Raw genomic sequence first — 21,220 nt, forward strand, 5'->3', positions numbered from 1 at the left:
TTCTGGAGTGAAGTGCAATTGCTCCAGATTTTGGTAAATGAGTTAAAGATTCACTTTGTAAAGAATACCCAATCATGTACAAGGAAAATTAAAAAAAACAGCATTTTTGCTTGTGATTGGATGATGGAAGTCAGCAGAGCTTCTGTTCATTTACTAAGATCTGGAGCAACTGCACTGTGCAAAGTGCACCGTCTATTTATCTTTAGTAAATTAACGCCAAAGTTGAAAATGTGTGCAACTACCATCTCTACTTTTATTAAAATGTTAGAAACAAGTTTTAAATAGGATTGTTTCTGCTGTATTGAGTGATTTGGAATCCGTTTAATGTATTTTTTGTTGATTTCCTCCTTACATGTGCAACTATGATGCTAGTTTTGTAGCATCATAATATATATATTTTTTATTATTAACTATGTTTTAGTTAAGTGAAGGAATGTTTATCAGTAGAACAATAGATGGAACTCTTGTTATATGATCATTCTACAATGTGGTGAAAGAGACAAAAACTGAGTAAAGTGTCTTTCCCATGAACTTACCTCTCAATCTGAGACAGAAATTTTGTTTCAAAGATGCCCCTTGTCTTGAGCCTTTCAGAGATCTTTCCACGGAACAGGAGTCCTCGTTTGGTAAAGTCTATCAAAATATTCCTGACTATCTCCCCAAGGTACATGCCACTGATCATCTTTTCAAACCTGAAATGAAAAGGAAATTTACTCATTTTGTTCTGACCTTCATCACCATCATGCAGTACAGTATGCCATGGTAAAGCATGGAGAGAAGGTCGATTCTGTGTGTCCTATAACAGCCAAAGCAATTATATATCTTTAGTGCTTGTTTCAGAATATAGAATGATAGTTAGACCATCAGTAAGCCCTCATGCACACAGGCTGTTAAAAAAACGTTATGAAAACGCCAGTATCTTTGCAGTGATAGCGTTTTTGAGCGTTTTTCCGCGTTAGCGTTTTTGAGCGGTTTTTTTTTTTTCAAATTTTTATTTTTTTTTTCAATGGTTTAAAAACGCTAAAAAACATTGGTGAATGACGTTTTTGAGCGTTTTTGAGCGTTTTTCAGCGTTAGAGCGTTTTTACAGCTGAAAAACGTCTCTCAGAACCCACTGGTCCTGGGTTTTTTTTACAGCTTAAAAACGCCTATGCCACTTGCAGCTCAAAAACGCCTAGGTGGGCATGAAGCCATAGACTAACATAGACAGGCCTTTATAAGCTGCAAAAAAAGCTCAAAAAAGCAGCTGTAAAAACGTCCGTGTGCATGAGGACTAATAGTGAGATGTGACAGCTGCTCTACTTTTATTATAGGCTAGTACATGCAAAGGGGTTACAAACCACCCAGTCATTGATTGTTTTGTATATATAAAATGCAATGTCATAGCAACATGATTGCTGGCAGGAGGAATAAGCAGGGTGCCCTAGGTTGATTCCTGCTGACATAAGCATCCCTGCCTGTCAGTTTCTATTATGAAGGAATGCTCCCCAGGACTACATCTTGGTTCTTGGGAATCAAGGCAGTAGCATTGTTTTGATTGGAAATAATCAATGTCTGCATATGGACAGGTACAGGGATGGATGGGCTATGGTTAGGGTTGCCACTTTTTCTTCAAGCCAAACCCGAACACTTTAGCAGCGCAAAGCAAAAAAAAAAATATTTGTATACACTATAGGATTGTAACAGACCTAAGACACCTCTGGGTGCTCCAAAGAGAATAGTAATGCATAACGCATAGTGCTCCCTCGCCCTTCTGTCAGGTCCTGTTCTGCGCCACATTCCAGTCTGAATAATGTGTCCGGGTTTCAGGGGGACTAAAACCCGGACACATGATTCAAAACCCGGACTGTCTGGGTGGATCCTGGACAGGTGGCAACCCTAGCTATAGTAGGGATTTCAGTGCATCAGAGGCAGTGTCGTCAGACCCTTAAGAAAAATTAGCAGCTCACTGGATTTCTGGCAGGATAACCAAGAATTTTTTTTGTACTTGTGATATTCTTTGTTTTATTTTTTTGCCTAGAGATAAACTTTAAGTATTCACCATATACCAAATTAATTTATACTTGTCTTATGACAAGAACAATGGGCTGCTACCATGTAACAAAAATTAGAATGACAAATACTCTAAATTAACAAATACTTAGACCAGTCCTGTAGGTGGATATGTATTATGTTTGTGACATATATCCTTTGTATCTGTCATTGTAGAACCAAATCAGCAGTAATGGCTTGCAGGAGACAAAGCTAGAGATAATAAGGCCAGTAGAGAAGTTTACTCTCTAATCCACCCACTCTGGAGACACAGGATGGCACATCAGATATGCACACATGACACTTTGTCAAAATAAAGCCGGTGCTCCAATCTCGGAAATCTCACACTTGACTTTTCAGTGTTTCCATGACAGCTAGATATGATTACTTTTGTTTTCTGTTGGATTTTGGTGTCCAAAGGAGACATACCTCTGCTTTCCAGGGTTAAGAGACAGCTCATCCACCGACTTGTCAAACTCTGTACGGAAATCTTCCAGACAATCATTATCACCGAATGCTCCCCACTCCATATTGATGCACATTCTACCTTCTTCTCCCTCCACCAGATCCACATTCCTCATCTCTTCCATGTAACAGGCATTACTGCCAGTACCTGACATACACAAAGAAAAGAAATATTTAAAGAATGGTATTTTGTATATAAATTGATAAACTGATTACACATTAAGATCGTGAGTTTTTCAGGAAAAAATTATACCCCTACTACTAATGTCTTTACTAAAACTTCCTTTTTGCAGGGAGTTTAAGCCACAAGTTTAAAGAGACCCTATCAACAACTAGAAAAATGGCAGATAAATCCACAGAAAAATACATTTTAAATGCTTACCTGCAGTGTTTTTCCTATCAATAAATACATTGTTGATTTCTATGCAATGTGACTTTGAACTTGCTAGAAAATGTGACTACTTCAAAAGAGTAAATTCCTTAAAATAGTCTCCCCCCCCCCCTTATGCATGTGCTGGCCCAGCATCTCTGCTCCTCCCTTACTTCCATATACCCAGTGAAGTGAACAGCCTCAGGTGATACACAGGGATATGAAACAAATCCTCCTACACGAGTTGTACCTGTTTAACTGCAGCCCTCTCTCCTCTGTAGCTGTTCAAAGGGCTGATTTTTAAAGCTTATCTTTTTTAAAGCTTATCTGAGAGTTCAGAAAAAAGGGGGCGGAGAGCTACGCTCTGCAGAGCTCAGTAGGGAGAACTTTGAGAGCTGATTGGAGGGAAGGGGAACACCTCCCTTCACACAGCACACAGACACAGAGCTGAGGCTGTCAATCTGCTGGAGCTCCCGTCCCTGTCACCATTTTTCTCTTGGTGTCAGGAAAACTTGTCAAAAGTGATGCATGCAGATAGCAGAGGAACGAAGCAGCAGACAGAAATGACACTTATGCCGCGTACACACGGTCGGACTTTTCGTCTACAAAAGTCCGACGGACGCCGACGGACTAAAGCTGGCTGACAATCCGATCGTGTGTGGGCTTCCCCGGACTTTCAGCGGACTTTCAGCGGACTTTTCCAGCCGCAAATCTGACAGACTTTAGATTTGAAACATGCTTCAAATCTTTACGTCGTAACTACGCCGGACCCAGAAATCCGCTCGTCTGTGTGCTAGTCCGACGGACAAAAACCAACGCTAGGGCAGCTATTGGCTACTGGCTATCAACTTCCTTATTTTAGTCCGGTGTACGTCATCACGTACGAATCCGTCGGACTTTTGTGTGATCGTATGTAGGCAAGTCCGTTCGTAAGAAAGTCTGACGCAAGTCCGCCAAAAGTCTGACAAATGTCCGTCGAAAGTCTGTCGGACAGGCTGTTGGACTTTTGTAGCCGAAAAGTCCGACCGTGTGTATGCGGCATTAGTGATTTTAATTGAGACAAGTACACACTATAGGGGGATATGCTTTGTTCATATTTCATTTCTAAGGTTTACAACCACTTTACAGCAGAACTAAAGTTTTGCTGTCATAAACTGCAAGCAGGCAGCCTCTTTATTGCAGAACAGACACTGCATGTCTCGTCTGAAAAAAAAAATACACCTACCTGCCTGCTCGCTGTTTTCGCCGGCATGTAAAATGAGCTGCGTATGTGCAGCTCTGCTTATGTCACTGGCACGGTGGTCCCTGTGTGATGGGATGACCGACTCCTGCACATGTGCAAGAGTGCCGCAATCCAGCACCTGTCAGTGAAGACTGGCACCCAGCAGAAGATGCCGGCTCAGTGAGGAACAGGAACCATTGAAGGAAAGGTAAGTTTAGCTCTGCTTTAACCTTCTTGAATAATCTTTATATAATGGCCAGGGGAAGAGCAAAGAGGAATATACTATAGAGTTTCATTTGAATAACATTTTGGAGTCTGCTGGGGCTGCAGACATCATACCAAAGATAGTGGCATCCAGCAGCAGCTTCAGGGCTTTTGGATGTCTACACAAGGGAAGCTTTTACAATGCATAAAATACGTTAAATGCACATATAATCTTATGGAAAGATTTTTGTTGAAATGAATAGTCTGGTGACAAGGGCTCGTTAAGTATCCCCCATAGTGTCCAGTTTTGTTCTGCTTTGTAAGAAAAATCATACTCGAGGTCCATATCTAAATGGAAATTAATAAAAAGACCTACAATACTGTGACTGCTACAACTGCATATGTTCACTAGAGCATTCCCAGAAAAATAATTGGTTCTGTCCATTACATCCACAGTTTTCTTCCAGATGGCTTTTGTATTCATAAATGTAGATTTACAACTTACCGACAATCAGTCCCATTTCACAATATGGGTCTTCATAGCCACATGTCATCATGGTGCCCACTGTGTCATTCACAACAGCTACTACATCCAAGTCAAACTCCTGTGGAGAGCAGAGGAAGACTAACGTAACAACTAGTCAGGGATTTGAATGGGTACTCTAATTATACACTAAATCAAACTGCCCATATTAAACAGTCACAGCTTGGAATGTTGGATGAACATTATTTAGTTTGTATTTGCCAGCCAAACGTATATACAGTGCCTTCCAAAAGTATTCACCCCCTTGGCATTTTCCGTGTTTTGCTGCCTCACAACCTGGAATTAACATGGATTGTTTGAGGATTTGCATCATTTAATTTAAAGAACATGCCCACAACTTTGAAGATTGTTTTTTTTTTTATTGTGAAGCAAACAACAAATAGGACAAAATAACAGAAAAAAAATCAATTCACCCCCCCTAAAGTCAATACTTTGTAGGGCCACCTTTTGCGGCTATCACAGCTCCAAGTCGCTTTGGATAAGTCTCTATGAGCTTGCCACATCTTACCACTGGGATTTTTGCCCATTCCTCCTTGCAAAACTGCTCCAGCTCCTTCAAGTTGGATGGTTTGCGCTTGTGAACAGCAATCTTTAAGTCTGACCACAGATTTTCTATTGGATTGAGGTCTGGGCTTTGACTAGGCCATTCCAACACATTTTCATGTTTCCCCTTAAACCACTCAAGTGTTGCTTTAGCAGTTTGTTTGGGGCCATTGTCCTGCTGGAAGGTGAACCTCTGTCTTAGCCTCAAATCACACACAGAGTGGTACAGGTTTTGCTCAAGAATATCCCATCTTTCACTCAACTCTGACCAGTTTCCCAGTCCCGACTGCTGAAAAGCATCCCCACAGCATGATGCTGCCACCACCATGTTTCACTGTGGGGATGGTGTTCTTTGGATGATGTGATGTGTTGGGTTTGCGCCACATATAGTGTTTTCTTTGGCCAAAAAGTTCAATTTTAGTCTCATCAGACCAGAGCACCGTCCTCCATACATTTTGGGAGTCTCCCACATGCCTTTTCGCAAACTCAAAATGTGCCATTTTGTTTTTTTCTGAAAGTAATGGCTTTCTTCTGGCCACTCTGCCTTAAAGCCCAACTCTATGGTGCGTACGGCTTATTGTCGTCCTATGTACAGAGACTCCAGTCTCTGCTGTGGAACTCTGCAGCTCCTCCAGGGTTACCTTAGGTCTCTGTGCTGCCTCTCTGATAAATGCCCTCCTTGCCCGGTCCGTGAGTTTTGGTGTGCAGCCGTCTCTTGGCAGGTTTGCTGTTGTGCCATGTTCTTTCCATTTGGTTATGATAGATTTGATGGTGCTCCTAGGGATCATCAAAGATTTGGATATTTTTTTTATAACCTAACCCTGACTTGTACTTCTCAACAACATTGTCCCTTACTTGTTTGGAGAGTTCCTTGGTCTTCATGGCAGTGTTTGGTTAGTGGTGCCTCTTGCTTAGGTGTTGCAGCCTCTGGGGCCTTTCAAAAAGGTGTGTATATGTAAGACAGATCATGTGACACTTATGCCCCGTACACACGATCAGAAATGCTGCCAGCAAAACTCCGATGAGAGCTTTTGGTCGGAAATTGCGACCGTGTGTATGCTCCATTGGACTTTTGCTGGCGGAATTCCCGCCAGCAAAAGATTGAGAGCAGGTTCTCTATTTTCCAGTCGGAAAAAGTTCCTATCCGAAAATGCGTTAGTCTGTATGCAATTCCGATGCGCAAAAAAACACACATGCTCGGAAACAATTCGACGCATTTTCGGAAGCATTGAACTTCATTTTCTCGGCTCATCGTAGTGTTGTACGTCACTGCGTACTTGGCGGTCAAAAGTTCAGAGAACCTTTGTGTGACCGTGTGTATGAGCGGAAGCGGAATTCCGTCGGAAAAACCATCCAAGATTTTCCCGACAGAAATTCTGCTTGTGTGTACGGGGCATTAGATTGCACACAGGTGGACATCATTTTACTAATTATGTGACTTCTGAAGGTAATTGGTTGCACCAGAGCTTTTTATGGGCTTCATAACAAAGGGGGTGAATACATATACACATGCCAATTATCATTTTTTTATTTCTGAAAAATAGTTTTATGTATATATTTTTCTAATTTTACTTCACCAACTTAGACTATTGTGTTCTGATCCATCACATATAATTTAGATTAAAAAAAACATTGAACTAAAGGCTGTAATGTAACAAAATAGGTGTGGATCCCCATTCTGACAGGGGAGGAGAGAGAGATCAGCTGTTCCTAGTGATCAGGAACAGCGATCTCTCTCTACTCCCAGTCATTCCCTCCCCCTGACAGTTAGAAATAACTCCCTAGGGAACACTTAACCCCTTGATTGCCACCTAATGTTAACCCCTCCCTGCCCGTGCCATTTATACAGTGATCAGTGTATTTTTATAGCACTGATCACTGTATTGGTGTCACTGGTCACCAAAAAGTGTCACTTAGGGTCAGATTTGTCCGCCGCAATGTCGCAGACCCACTAAAAAAAATTGCTGATCCCTGCCATTATTAGTAAAAACAATAAAAAAAAATAAAAAGTCCCTAAATATTTCCCCTATTTTGTAAACACTATAACTTTTGCGCAAACCAATCAATATACGCTTACTGCAAAATGTTTTTACCAAAAATATCTAGCAGAATACATATTGGTCTAAACTGATGAATAAATTTGTTTTTGTTTTTTGGATATGTATTATAGCAGAAAGTAAAAAATATAGTTCTTTTTTCAAAATTGTCAGTCTTTTTTTATTTATAGTGCAAAAAATAAAAACCGCAGAGGTGATCAAATAGCACCAAAAGAAATCTCTATTTGTGGGGAAAAAAAGGACATAAATTTTGTTTGGGTACAGCGTCACGCGACCGCACAATTGTCAGTTAAAGTGACGCATTACTGGATCGTAAAAAATGGCCTGGTTATTAAGGGGGTAAATCCTTCCAGGGCTGAAGTGGTTAATGTGTACCATTTTCGTACGAGAAAAATCAGAAACAAAAGACTGTGCATTAACAGAAAACAACAAAAACAAAAGCCTTTGCCGCATGAAAATTTTTGTAAATTATTTCCTTCCTCGGTTCTGACTTGTGAAACAACGAGCAAAATCGGACAATCGTTCATCCAATTTTCTTATAGTGTGTACCCCACTTTAGTCACTAGCATCAATAAATATTAAGATAGATTACCAGTCACACAGAGAGTGCATTTTTCTCAGTGAGTTAGCTGATTTCAAAAATTGGAAATACATGTGGCAACTCTCAGTCACATTCACAATTGTAGGTATGCTGTAGAGAAGGTTCCTTGCTCTCTTTGTGGAAGCAGTGGTCTCTCTGTACAGGTCTGACCCAGCAGGGGGCATACAATTGGCTAAACTCATGTTCCCTGCTGATTGGAGACTTCTGGGTCTGGTGTGTATTAGACCTCTGAAGAGAGACCACTGCTTCCACATAGTGAGCAAAGGTCTTTGGGACAGACTTTTCTACTCAGGCTGTGACTACTTTTTAAAGTAATCAAACTGTAAAGCCGGCCATAGATGGCTCAAATGGTTTGAGATTTGATCCATGTATGGGCAGGCTGACTGTACAATCCATCGATCGACTTGGGTACAACCAGGATTTCTAGCATGTGATTATTGCCAGCGGCTAATAATAATTAATAATAACCACTGTGTTCTCCCAATAGGGATGACTTGTCTGGATGTACAAAATAGTCTGTACTCACTTCTCTTCTGTGGATAGCTTCCTTCAAGAGATGCACGACATCCTCTCCTTCACAGCCAGATGCCTTAAAACCTTTAGTCCACTTCAGAAGAATGCCCTGTGGAGAAAGAGAAATGATGTAGCAATGATAGTGGCATATATCCTAGTTAATTATTGTGTATTCAATAATAAATGTTCTCTGTGGGTTATCTTGATCAAAGCCTGTTGATCAGCACATCTCTGTGAATGGAAAAGCAGCTCAGAGGCTGCAGGAGTGCTTGAAGTTGCACTTGAAAACTGACTGAATGCCATTGATTTTTCAGGCAAGAGATCTGTAGTTTAAAAAAAAAAACTGGCCAGCTTTTATCAGCCCTCAAGTAGCCCAAAACTGTTTTTTATCAATGGAGAACAGAGGCTTGGCAGAGGTCTGGGCAAGATGACCCCGCCCTTCAGCACCGATTTGTAGCTCAAGGGGTTTTCCATTTTATAGCAAAAGTTAGTAATGCCTGTATTCGCGTTTTGAGATTTGTTGTTTACAAGTTAAAAACTGTTTTGTTTTTTTTTGCTAGAAAATTACTTAGAACCCCCAAACATTATACATTTTTTTTTCTAAAACCCTAGAGAATAAAATGGCGGTCGTTGCAATACTTTCTGTCACACCGTATTTGCACAGCAGTTTTACAAGCGCACTTTTTGTGGAAAAAATTCACTTTTTTTAATTTAAAAAATAAAACAGTAAAGTTAGCCCAATTTTTTTTTATATTGTGAAAGATAATGTTACGCCGAGTAAATTGATACCCAACATGTCACGCTTCAAAAATTGCGCCCACTCGTGGAATGGCGACAAACTTTTACCCTTAAAAATCTTCATAGGCGACGTTTAAAAAATTCTACAGGTTGCATGTTTTGAGTTACAGAGGAGGTCTAGAATTATTGCTCTCACTCTAACAATCACGGCGATACCTCACATGCGTGGTTTGAACACCGTTTTCATATGCGGGCGCTACTCACGTATGCGTTTGATTCTGCACACAAGCTCGGCGGGACGGGGCGCGTTTAAAAATTTTTTTTTTCTTATTTATTTTACCTAAAAAAAAATTTTCACTTTTATTCCTATTACAAGGAATGTAAACATCCCTTGTTATAGAAAAAAAGCATGACAGGACCTCTTAAATATGAGATCTGGGGTCAAAAAGACCTCAGATCTCATATTTACACAAAAATGCAATAAACAAAAAATTGTCATTTAGAAAAATTAAAAAAAAAAATTGTCCCTTTAAGAGCTATAGGCAAAAGTGACATTTTGACGTCACTTCCACCCCGCAATGGTATGGAGACGGGTGGGGGCCATCTTCCCCTCACTTGTCTCCATACCCAGCATGGAAGAACATCCGATCGTTTCCCCTGCCCCGTCGGCTCCGGTAAGCGTCGGAGGGCAGCACTGTTCAAAGAAATAGAGCCTGACCGTCTCGGAGTGCTGCCTCTCCCTCTCCCAGTATGAGAGATGCTGTTCAGAAGATTAACAAAGGCTGAAATTAAGGTTTCATTCATTTTTCATGAATACATACATTTATTAAATTGCATACTTTTATATATGTTTGTTAAGCTTTAATAATCCATGCATTTTTTGCTCTACTGGTTAACTGCAAGGTGGTTTACACCATGCAAAATGTGTTCACCATTTATTATACTGGTTGCTGCCATCATTTTATTAGTTGTTGTGAGAATTGCAGAAAACATATCTGCATTGCAGTTTTTTTCTGTACGAAATACATGCTTATATAGTCTAAATCATTCATGTCTTTTCTCCACTCAACACTGTCAGCTCCCTTCCTATTGCATTATATAAAGCTGCCCATACACTATTCGAGTTTTTTCGTTCAGTCGGCTGAACAAAACAAAACCACCAGATTCCTCTATTTATGTTATACAGCATTAATGGACGAATCTCCTGCTGCGGCTGTTATATTTTTCAACCAGTCTCAGCGCCCCCCCCCCCCAGTGACTGAGGACATATAGTAAATTTATCAGGCCCTTTCTCTGAAGCCTCAGCTGCACAGGTGAATGAATAAGAAGCGCTCTGAGGCTTCGAAGCGCTCTGATGCTTCCTGCTCATTAACAAACTGAAGCATAGTAAACACAGTCTTATGCTACAGTGATGAATGGACACAGGAGTGATTGGTACCAATCACTCACTGTGTTCATTCAGGAAAGGAAGGGGCCAGTAAATGACATATTTACTGTCTCCTTTTCTTTGCTCTCCATCCTAAAACATTCCCCTGTGTGCCCATAGGAGAAGCCGGCAGCATTGCAGGGGGAGGCAGAAGATAATCAGTATCTGCAATAAAACAGTACAGCCAGCCCTCTTGCTCAGCAGATGCCTGGGCCCCCATTTTGAACTGACGGGGCCTGGCCCCAGTACAGGGGGGCTGGCTGTACTGCCTTATCAGCGGCCCTGACATCAAGAACCATCCGGGTACAACCAGCTAAAGCTTTTTTGCTTTGTCCTGCTGATTTCTCAAAGAAAAACCAATGAATGAAGTCACATATTTACATGATAGAGAATAAGCAAAATTATTGATAGTTACCGCATCTAGGCTGTTCTGATGACAAGGAAAAGAGAATGTGAACCCAAGTGGTAGTGACACTCCTTTCATGCCCATGTACTCCAGGAAGTCGGCAATGCAGTGCACAATATGATCAAACAGCTGCAAAGAATTTCAGGTTTGTCAGTGGGATATCATAAGTTCTGAAAGCATTATTCTACACATTTCCACAACAATGCCACTACTGTCAGGAATCATTTACTGATAATCAATTCGATCAGTCTGTATGGTGATTGGAAAAAAAAGAACGGATTTCCCCAGCCACCCAAGCCAGATGGATGGAGGAATCTTTCCCCCCCTGTGCCATTGGATTCTGACAATGGGACTCCTCTGCTGCAGCCGCAGATCGACAAACGTTTTCCAACATCATCAATCGTTAAATCAACTTCTGTTGAGCAGGAATGGCCATACATCGATCGAAATTTCAAATGTAATAATATACAAATGAGCGCTCTTAGAGGAAAAGCAGCTTGTACAAAAAGGTGACACACCGACCTTATGAAATATGAACCAAAATAAAGTGCAGCACTCAAACAATGATTAAAGATACTCAAAAGGTGCTACCCTTTGACCTGTTTGTGCATCATAGGTCATCATTTAATTACTGCACCTTATTCAGCACTAGAATTTTAATAATAATTTTTTCATCATATTTTTGCATTTATCACCGTATGAATTGATGTATTTAACTATTTATCCTTTTGAGTATTTTTACCCATTGTTTGAACACTGCATTTTATTTTGGTTTATAAATTAAAACTTGTCCATTCCCTGCTGAACTGGGCAAATGTCTATGGCCAGCTTGAGCTCTGCTGTACTTGGGATTGCAAGAGGCCGATACCAGGTCAAATTCTGATACTTGCATTAAAAGTATATTTAATTATGTTTATATAAAGGAAGAATACTGCGCATGTGTAAAAACATAAAAATAAATACATATTTAATTATGTAAACAATAAATTCAAGATTAATCAATGCACTGGTAACAGTAATAAAGCAGCTGCATTAATTGTATGGTGACAATAAGAAGCAAGAACAATATAATGATATGCAGCGGTATAAATGTAGTATTGCAAATAAAAAGTCCATAGTGTTTCAAATAAAGGGGAGGAGTTCTGACATCACGACATTGTAACGTGTCGACCGCGGCCATCTTTGTAGTTGGAAACAAACGCTGCTCATAGAGACTGCTGTCTTTTATATGCTTGTTTTTATCTGATGAAATACCCAGCCATCTGTGATCTCTATTAATGGTTTTGTGGCTCTGAGGATTTGTATTTCTGTCTACACTGTGGGTGATTCCAACGTTTTCTCCTGAACAAGGACTTTATTTCAAACACTATGGACTTTTTATTTGCAATACTACATTTATAGCGCTGCATATCATTATATTTTTCATATTTAATTATGTATCAATGAATACAGAGCTACTGTAATCTTATATATCTGTTCAGCTTTAAAAATATTTGAACAATTTTTCAGCCAACCACAGAGGTGAACAAACTGTTCCCACCATTTAGTTAAAAAAATCTCACCTCCTCTCCGGTCCCCTGCATGGCATCCTGGGGGATGGTGTAAATCTTGTTGTGCATTTCCACTCCGCGTCTCATTCCATTCCGAACACGCACCAGGAGTACCCGGAAATTTGTGCCACCGAGATCCAATGCCAGGAAGTCACCCCTCTCTGGACAAAATGGAATATTGTGTCATTACATCTTACATGCCACATTAGCTATTGTATTGCTGTGCATTGACTTTGTGATAAAGAACTATCCAAACATCCTGACTGACTTCTCACTAGTTATAACCACTAAATATTCACCAAAATGGTCAATGCCATTGAAATAAAGGTTAAAGCAATCACTGATCATTAGAATTCTGTTTAAAAAAATAATGGCATCTCAGGCTACAATTAATTTTATGAGAATAGGGTTTGGGAAATACTGATTTAGGCCCCTTTCAGACAGAGCGGAATCCGTCAAGCGGATCCGCCTGCTCACCGGGGGATCTCTCAAGCAGATGGATGACAGCCTGCTGTTCTCTATGAGGCGGTGGGATGGAAACAGACGGCCTGTCTGTTTTCATCTGACTATCATCTGAGTTGATCCGCCGGATGGATGGTGAACAGATCCCCATCCATCTGTTTTTAGCGGATCAGGGCAGGCTGGCCCCGATTGGTCTGCTGGTGTGAAAAGGCCCTTATGCCCCATACACATGGTCAGACTTTCCGACGTAAAATGTGTGATCGGAGCTTGTTGTCGGAAAATCCGACCGTGTGTAGGCTCCATCGGACAGTTTCCATCAGAATTTCCATCGCACAAAATTTGAGATCTGGTTCTCAAATTTTCCAAAAACAAACTACGTTCGCGTAAATTCCGATCTTGTGTACACAATTCCGACGCACAAAGTGCCACGCGTGCTCGGAATCCAGCAGAAGAGCCACACTGGCTATTGAACTTCATTTTTCTCGGCTTGTCCTACGTGTTGTACGTCACCGCGTTCTTGACATTTGGAATTTCCGACAACTTTGTGTGACCGTGTGTATGCAAGACAAGTTTGAGCCAACATCCGTCGGAAAAAATCCATGGATTTTGTTGTCGGAATGTCCGATCGTGTGTAAGGGGAATAATGCTGAAAGTGAATCGAAATCACAAAGAATGTTATCTTCCCTTGCAGGCTGTTTTCTCTAAACTATAAATACCACCCATGTAATGGAGATTAAGAAAGAAGGACGTGTTTGTAGTCCAAATTACGGGAGCAACCTAGGTGACAACCATGACTTCTCTATTGATACAGTGGAGAAAAGAGTGTTGCCACCCTAGGACAGGAAGTATGTAATTCCCAATTACCAGGTAAAAATGAAACAAAAAAATGAATGCAGCCATCATATCTAAGGACCGGGAAGCTGAAATATATCAAATGTTTGGTCTACAGTTCACATACACTTTGTTAGTGGAAATCTTACCTGTTCCATCGGGGGTAGAGCGCACATATGTGGGCAGCATCTTCACTGTGGCCTCATCATGACTTGTCCTTTTCAGGCCTCTATCCATTTCCACTCTCATGAGTCTCTTGACCTCTAGAAGCTGCTTAGTGCTCAGTTTCAGAGATTCAAGAGTCTTCTCACGCTCGTGACGCTGGTCAGCCAATCGGTGTGCTACAGCTGTCACCATGGCTGCTCCTTTACCACTGCCATCCTCCGAACGAATGAATCGGACATCGCAGTCAGGCACAAGTCGGCGAACAGTCTTCTGAAGAAGCCGGGCAAAACTGCAGAGAGTAACAATAAGAACGCAGACTTAGCCTGGTGTGCACTATGGAAGGTTTACCAACTGCCCTAGGCTCCCTACTGAATTTCTAAAAATACAAAGCAAATCACCTAAAAATTATAAAGTATGTTGGAAATAATACCACTTAGGCCCCTTTCACACTGGGGCGGTAGGGGGCGTCAGCGGTAAAACAGCACTATTTTTAGCGCTGTTTTACTGCGGTATTCGGCCGCTAGCGGTGCGGTTTTAACCCCCCGCTGGCGGCCGAAAAAGGGTTAAATCCACTCGTATAGCGCGGCTATAGCCGCGGTATTGCCACGGTATAGCTGCGCTGTCCCATTGATTTCAATGGGCAGGAGCGGTTTAGGAGCGGTGAATACACCGCTCCAAAGATGCGGCTGACAGGAGATTTTTTCTTCTCCTGCCAGCGCACCGCTTCAGTGTGAAAGCCCTCGGGCTTTCACACTGAACAAACAGCGGAGGCTGTTTTGGGGCGGTTTGCAGGCGCTATTTTTAGCGCAATAACGCCTGCAAACCGCCCCAGTGTGAAAGGGGCCTAACAGAAGACCTAGAATTTTTAGCACTGTAACCATACCTCCCAACTTTTTGAGATGGGAATGAGGGACACCTATCAGCAAAAGTATGCAGGCATAGGACACACCCCTTTCCACGCCCCCTTAAAGGATAATTGTACAAAAAAAAAACAAGATTGGTTAAACCCACGAGTGCTTTTTTTTACCACTGCTATTCCTTTATATTGGCTTTTGGAATTTACAAATGCAGCAATTTAGAAATCAGATGAAAGGTTTAGTGCTGGGAAATACTTTTTGATAGATAAAAAGTGCATTTTATATACATCTATATAGATCAGACCAAAATCAGGGAAAAATGAGGAGGAATGAGGGACATTGCTCCAAATCAGGGACAGTTGGGAGGGAATCTGTAACATGTGTATAAATAAAACTAGAGATGAGAATGACATAGAATCCAAACTCCAAACAGCCAATCAGGTATGTGTAATATTAAAGGGATACAAACATCCCCTTAATTTGATGGCCCTGGAGAACCATTGTAAAATCAGCAACACGCAGATATTTCCTAAAACAGATCTAAAACTAAATAAGTTTATCAGATGTATGCAGTGGGTATAAAACCTATTGCAACCTACAGAGAGCTGGAACTAACAAAGCTGGCAGGATCAGTCCACGATGGCCTCACCTGCTATATTATACAGTATACCATACGTGGAACAGCGGCATCTAAATGGTACTTGTTTACTCACCTTCAGGGCTGGTTGTCAACTATATTCCCCCTGGCCAAGGCCAGTGTGTCATCCCATAAGATCTATCCCTGTCTGTTGATTTTCTACATATGTAAGCCTTTGCGTTCACACATATTGCACGGTATATACCTAGCTTAGTCATCTCTCCACACTTACACTCCATCAGTATGTACCTAGCTTTCAGATGTCTTCACACTTACTGGGGATGATTTTTGTACACAGATCCATCCACGCCCACAGTTGATTTCAGCCGTTCCACACCCTTGTTCTCCCGAATACGCCTCAGAACTGCAGAAAGTGTGGCTGCACATAAATTGGCGGATCTGGCAGACACAATTTGGCAAATTCGGTGGGTTGCTACACAGTCCTCGTGTGAAGGTTCCAGTCCCAGTTTGCTCAGGACTGCATGTGCTGTTTTGATCCCTTCCTTATCTCTGTAAAAGCAGAAGGAGACAACGGTGCAAGTCCATATTACATCTGGAGAACAATGACCTGCTACCCCAAACACAGAATAGAATGTTCCAATATACTTCAAAGGCAATTAGCTTAAAGAGGAACTGCAGTCTGCTCACATAATTTGTAATAAAAACATATTTGTCATTCTGAAACTTCCCTCCAACCACTTTGCATATTATTTTATATATATTGTGATTCTGTACTTGCCAAATATGCTGCAGAAATCTCCCTCCACGGAGTCTGGCTGCATCCATTTTAACTATAGGCAGCTGAAGCTGCTGCCTGTTCACTTCCTGGATTTACATAGACACACAAAGGCACACCTCCAGCTCTGCAGCTCTCATTGGCCCTCTTACTCATCCCCCCCCCTTCCTGGCAAACTCTCACGAGAGTGAGAGAGAGAGCTGTGCATGATGTCATAGGCTTGGGCTTTTTACCAGACAAGAAACAGGAAGTGGCTTGTATAAGGGATTTTTGGCAGAAAAAAAAATGTTTTACTATCCAAAGTTAAAACAACAAGGAGAGAAGATTTAATAGATGGAATGATGAAAAAATGATTGAAATTCCGCTTTAATGCCAGAAACACTTTTAAAATAGAGTGAAAGGACTAGAAACGAACAGTGGCGTAGCGTGGGGGGTGCGGAGGGGGCCGTGGCCCCGGGCGCAACATTTAGGGGGGGCGCAATTCCGTGCCAGTGTGTGACTACTGGCTGCCTCCTCCTAAATTCACTGCCCGGTGTCCCCACGCTCTGGCCGCCATGTTCAGTCTCCGGCGCCCTGTGATTGGCCGTATGGGGTCATGTGCGGCGGCGCGGCTGGCCTATCCATGATCGCGGTACATCCTGGAGTCCCGCCTCTGCACATGTTCAGTCTTTGGCACCCTGTGATTGGGTAAATGGGGTCATGTGCGGAGGCGGGACTCCAGGAGCAAGCGCGAGCGTTAACAGGCCAGCCCCACCGCCGCACATGACCCCATACACCCAATCACAAGGCGCCGGAGACTGAACATGGCGGAGCGCAGGGGACACAAAAAGATTGTGAGCGCCGCTGTCTCCTCCTCCTGCTCCCCTCCGGACCGATGGGAAACAAAGAAGAAAAGGTAAGACTCCCTCGTGATGAGAGTCGTGTTGCTGGCCCGGGGGGGGGGGGGGGGGGCGGGACACAGTCTGGGAAGAGGGAGCACCCAGCCAGAGAGAGTGAGTAGAAGAGCAGCTAGAGTCATGCAGTGTAGTAGGCAGTATATGAATACTGTAGGTAGGATAGTGTAGTGGACAGTAAAGTAGTCAGTGCAGTATAGTGGACAGTATAGTTTAGTGGTCAGTGTAGTGGACAATATAGTGTAGTGGACCATATAGTGGTCAGTATAGTGGATAACATAGTGCAGTGGACAGTATAGTGTAGTGGGCAGTATAGTGGTCAATATAGTGTAGTGGACAGTATAGTATAGAGGTCAGTATAGTGGACAGTATAGTGTAGTGGACAATATAGTGGTCAGTATAGTGTAGTGGGCAGTATAGCGGTCAGTGTAGTGGACAGTATAGTGGTATAGTGTAGTGGGCAGTATAGTGTAGTGGACAGTAAAGTGGGCAGTATAGTGTAGTGGCCAGTATAGTGGACCGTATAGTGTAGTGGACAGTATAGTGGTCAGTGTAGTGGACAGTATAGTGTAGTGGACAGTATAGCGGTCAGTGTAGGGGGCAGTATAGTGTAGTGGACAGTATAGTGGTCAGTGTAGTGGGCAGTATAGTGTAGTGGACAGTATAGTGGACAATGTAGTGGGCAGTGTAGTGGACAGTATAGAGGTCAGTATAGTGGATAGTGTAGTGGGTAGTGTAGTGGACAGTATAGTGGTCAGTGTAGTGGACAGTATAGTGTAGTGGACAGTATAGTGGGCAGTATAGTGTAGTGGACAGTATAGAGATCAGTATAGTGGACAGTATAGTGTAGTGGGCAGTATAGTGGACAGTATAGTGTAGTGGGCAGTATAGTGGTCAGTATAGTGTAGTGGGCAGTTTAGTGGTATAGTGTAGTGGGCAGTATAGTGTAGTGGGTAGTATAGTGGACCGTATAGTGTAGTGGGCAGTATAGTATAGTGGTCAGTGTAGTGGGCAGTATAGTGTAGTGGACAGTATAGTGGTCAGTGTAGTGGACAGTATAGTGGTCAGTATAGTGCAGTGGTAAGTATAGCGGACAGTAAAGTATAGTGGACAGTGTAGTGGTCAGTATAGTGTAGTGGGCAGTTTAGTGGTATAGTGTAGTGGGCAGTATAGTGTAGTGGGCAGTATAGTGGACCGTATAGTGTAGTGAGCAGTATAGTATAGTGGTCAGAGTAGTGGGCAGTATAGTGTAGTGGACAGTATAGTGGTCAGTGTAGTGGACTGTATAGTGGTCAGTATAGTGCAGTGGTAAGTATAGCGGACAGTAAAGTATAGTGGACAGTGTAGTGGTCAGTATAGTGGATAGTGTAGTGGACAGTATAGAGGTCAGTATAGTGTAGTGGACAGTATAGCGGTCAGTGTAGTGAGCAGTATAGTGTAGTGGACAGTATAGTAGTCAGTGTAGTATAGTGGTCAGTGTAGTGGACAGTAGAGTGTAGTGGTCAGTATAGGAATCAGGTTGGTTAGTACTATTGTAGGAAGGGAAGGGACAGGACTCTGGGAGTGCTAAAAGTCCGCAGGTTGGGGGGGCGCAAATTACTTGCCTTGCCCCGGGTGCTGACAACCCACGCTACGCCACTGGGAACAAATAACAGTTTTATATTTGTCAAAAGGTTTAATGTTTCATTTTACTAAGAGACACATTATTGGAGTTGATTTACTAAAACTGGAAAGTGCAAAATCTGATGCAGCTCTGCATATTAACTGGCTTCTAACTTAAGCTTGCCCAATTAAGCTTTGACAAAAAACCTGGAAGCTGATTGGTTTCTATGCAGAGCTGCACCAGATTTCATATCAACCCCATTGAGTTGGTTCTGTTAATAAGTCATATGCCTGCGTGGGTTACCTCCGAGTACTCCAGTTTCCTCCCACACTCCAAAAACATGCTGGTAGGTTAATTAGCTCCTGTCTAAATTGGCCCTAGTATGTGTATGTATGAATGTGAGTTAGGGACCTTACATTGTAAGCTCCTTGAGGATAGGGACTGATGTGAATGTACAATATATATGTAAAGCGCTGCGTAAATTGATGGCGCTATATAAGTACCTGTAATAAATAATAAATAAATGCATTTTGATGATCTTACTTTTCAATTTCTGATACATAGCGTGTCTCAAAGTGTCCAGTGGTCAACAGATCGGCGGTGATTCTTCCACCAAACAGCAGATCCTCCTTGGCCATCTTGACTAGAATGAGCCGCACCAGCTCTCCCATGTACATCCCACTGATCATCTTCTCAAACCTAAAAAAGAGAGGAAGATCTAACTGTCAGCACCACGCACTTCTCTGAGATCCAACGCAGCTACATGGGCACGGTGCAAAGAGCAGTTATGTGTAGTATTATACAGCAACCACATGTCATCTACCAACAGACTAATTTATACTAATGAAATCTGACTTCTGATTGGTTATCCCTCATGACAGCAAAACCAATAAGTCATGCTGTTGTAACAATCTATAAAATCTACTTTTATTTTACACTTCATTGTTACCTCGCTTAATTACTCTATAGCAGAGTATCAAAGTTATTTTTGTATTACAATACAGTAAATGATCTTCTACATTGTAACATCTTGTCGCTTGCCAAAGCCCATGTGTCAGTTCTGCAAATCTTGTCAACCTTCATATGGTGTAATAACACAAAATGGCCACTGGATGGCAATCTTGCAATTGTGACATGAATCATGATTACTATTACATTTGCTAGATAAAATAATGAAAAGACCAAATGGTAATGTGTATTACATTATAAACCTCAATATTTATTTTTTCTTAAATTAAATATTAATGCATTTACATTCTTTAGCTTTTTCAATGGCATCCATTGCTTTCTGTTTGCATTTACCGTCCATCAATAATTTAAAGTGGGAAGACACTTTGATTTTATTTCAGGGATGGTAAGTATGACTTGGTCCTGGACTTACAGTATATAGAGATACAGAAACAATGTAAGATACTTACATCTGCTTTCCAGGATTAAGAGATCCCATGTCAATGTCTCTGTCAAATTCAGTTCTAATGTCATCCAGTATTCCATCGTCTCCAAATGCCCCCCACTCCATGTTCACACACATGCGTCCCTCGTCACCTTCCACCAGTTCGAAGTGACGCATATCTTCCATGTAGCAGGCATTGGTTCCAGTACCTGGGAAAAATGCAGTCATTAATACAGGTCCAAGCAGACTTAAGGATTGCTGATAGGAGGATCTTCACATAAACGCTGGGTGCCTGGCATGCATGTATATTGTGTCAATACCCATATGGCATGCATATATAATAAAAAAAATTATATATATATATATATATTATAATAAAAAATATTATATATATATATATATATATATATATATATATATATACATATAATATATATTTTATATATATATATATATATATATATATATATATATATATATATATATATATATATAAAATATACACACACACACAGGCACAGGCACACACACACACACTCACACTCACACACACACACTCACACACACACACTTCCTTACCTATAATAAGTCCAATCTCACAGTTGTGATCATCAAACCCACATGTCATCATTGTCCCCACTGTGTCATTCACCACTGCCACAATATCAATGTCAAAATCCTGTACAAGAATTAAGAAAAAAAATTTTAATGTCACTATAAAAGCAGCAGTGAAAAAGGTTAAACTGCATCCGTAGGGTAAAGTCATTATACAATGTGCAGGTGGAACTTTTTAACTTTAACCACTTCAGCTCCGAAAGATTTACCCCCCTTCCTGACCAGGCCATTTTTTGAGATACGGTACTGTGTTATTTTAACTGACAATTGCACGGCTGTGCGACGCTCTACCTAAACAAAATGATTATCTTTTTTTCCCCCCACAAATAGTTTTCTTTTGGTGGTATTTGATCACCTC

At 41.5% G+C, this 21,220-nt stretch overlaps 1 protein-coding gene across 1 annotated transcript in view; it reads right to left on the minus strand.

Moving 5' to 3' along the window:
* The window catches only part of LOC141132956 (hexokinase-2), a 76,592-nt gene that overhangs the window by 6,349 nt on the left and 49,023 nt on the right, over positions 1–21,220 (minus strand). The window contains exons 6-16 of the mRNA XM_073621979.1: positions 20,827–20,926; positions 20,273–20,456; positions 19,398–19,553; positions 15,899–16,132; positions 14,113–14,417; positions 12,683–12,831; positions 11,130–11,249; positions 8,564–8,659; positions 4,798–4,897; positions 2,461–2,644; positions 537–692 (exon numbers count right to left, since the gene is read on the minus strand). Of these exons, the coding sequence (XP_073478080.1) occupies positions 537–692; positions 2,461–2,644; positions 4,798–4,897; positions 8,564–8,659; positions 11,130–11,249; positions 12,683–12,831; positions 14,113–14,417; positions 15,899–16,132; positions 19,398–19,553; positions 20,273–20,456; positions 20,827–20,926 (1,784 nt within the window). The remainder of the gene's footprint in view (positions 1–536; positions 693–2,460; positions 2,645–4,797; positions 4,898–8,563; positions 8,660–11,129; positions 11,250–12,682; positions 12,832–14,112; positions 14,418–15,898; positions 16,133–19,397; positions 19,554–20,272; positions 20,457–20,826; positions 20,927–21,220) is intronic.

The sequence above is a fragment of the Aquarana catesbeiana genome, linkage group LG03, assembly GCF_042186555.1.
Source record: "Aquarana catesbeiana isolate 2022-GZ linkage group LG03, ASM4218655v1, whole genome shotgun sequence".
Taxonomy (NCBI): domain Eukaryota; kingdom Metazoa; phylum Chordata; class Amphibia; order Anura; family Ranidae; genus Aquarana; species Aquarana catesbeiana.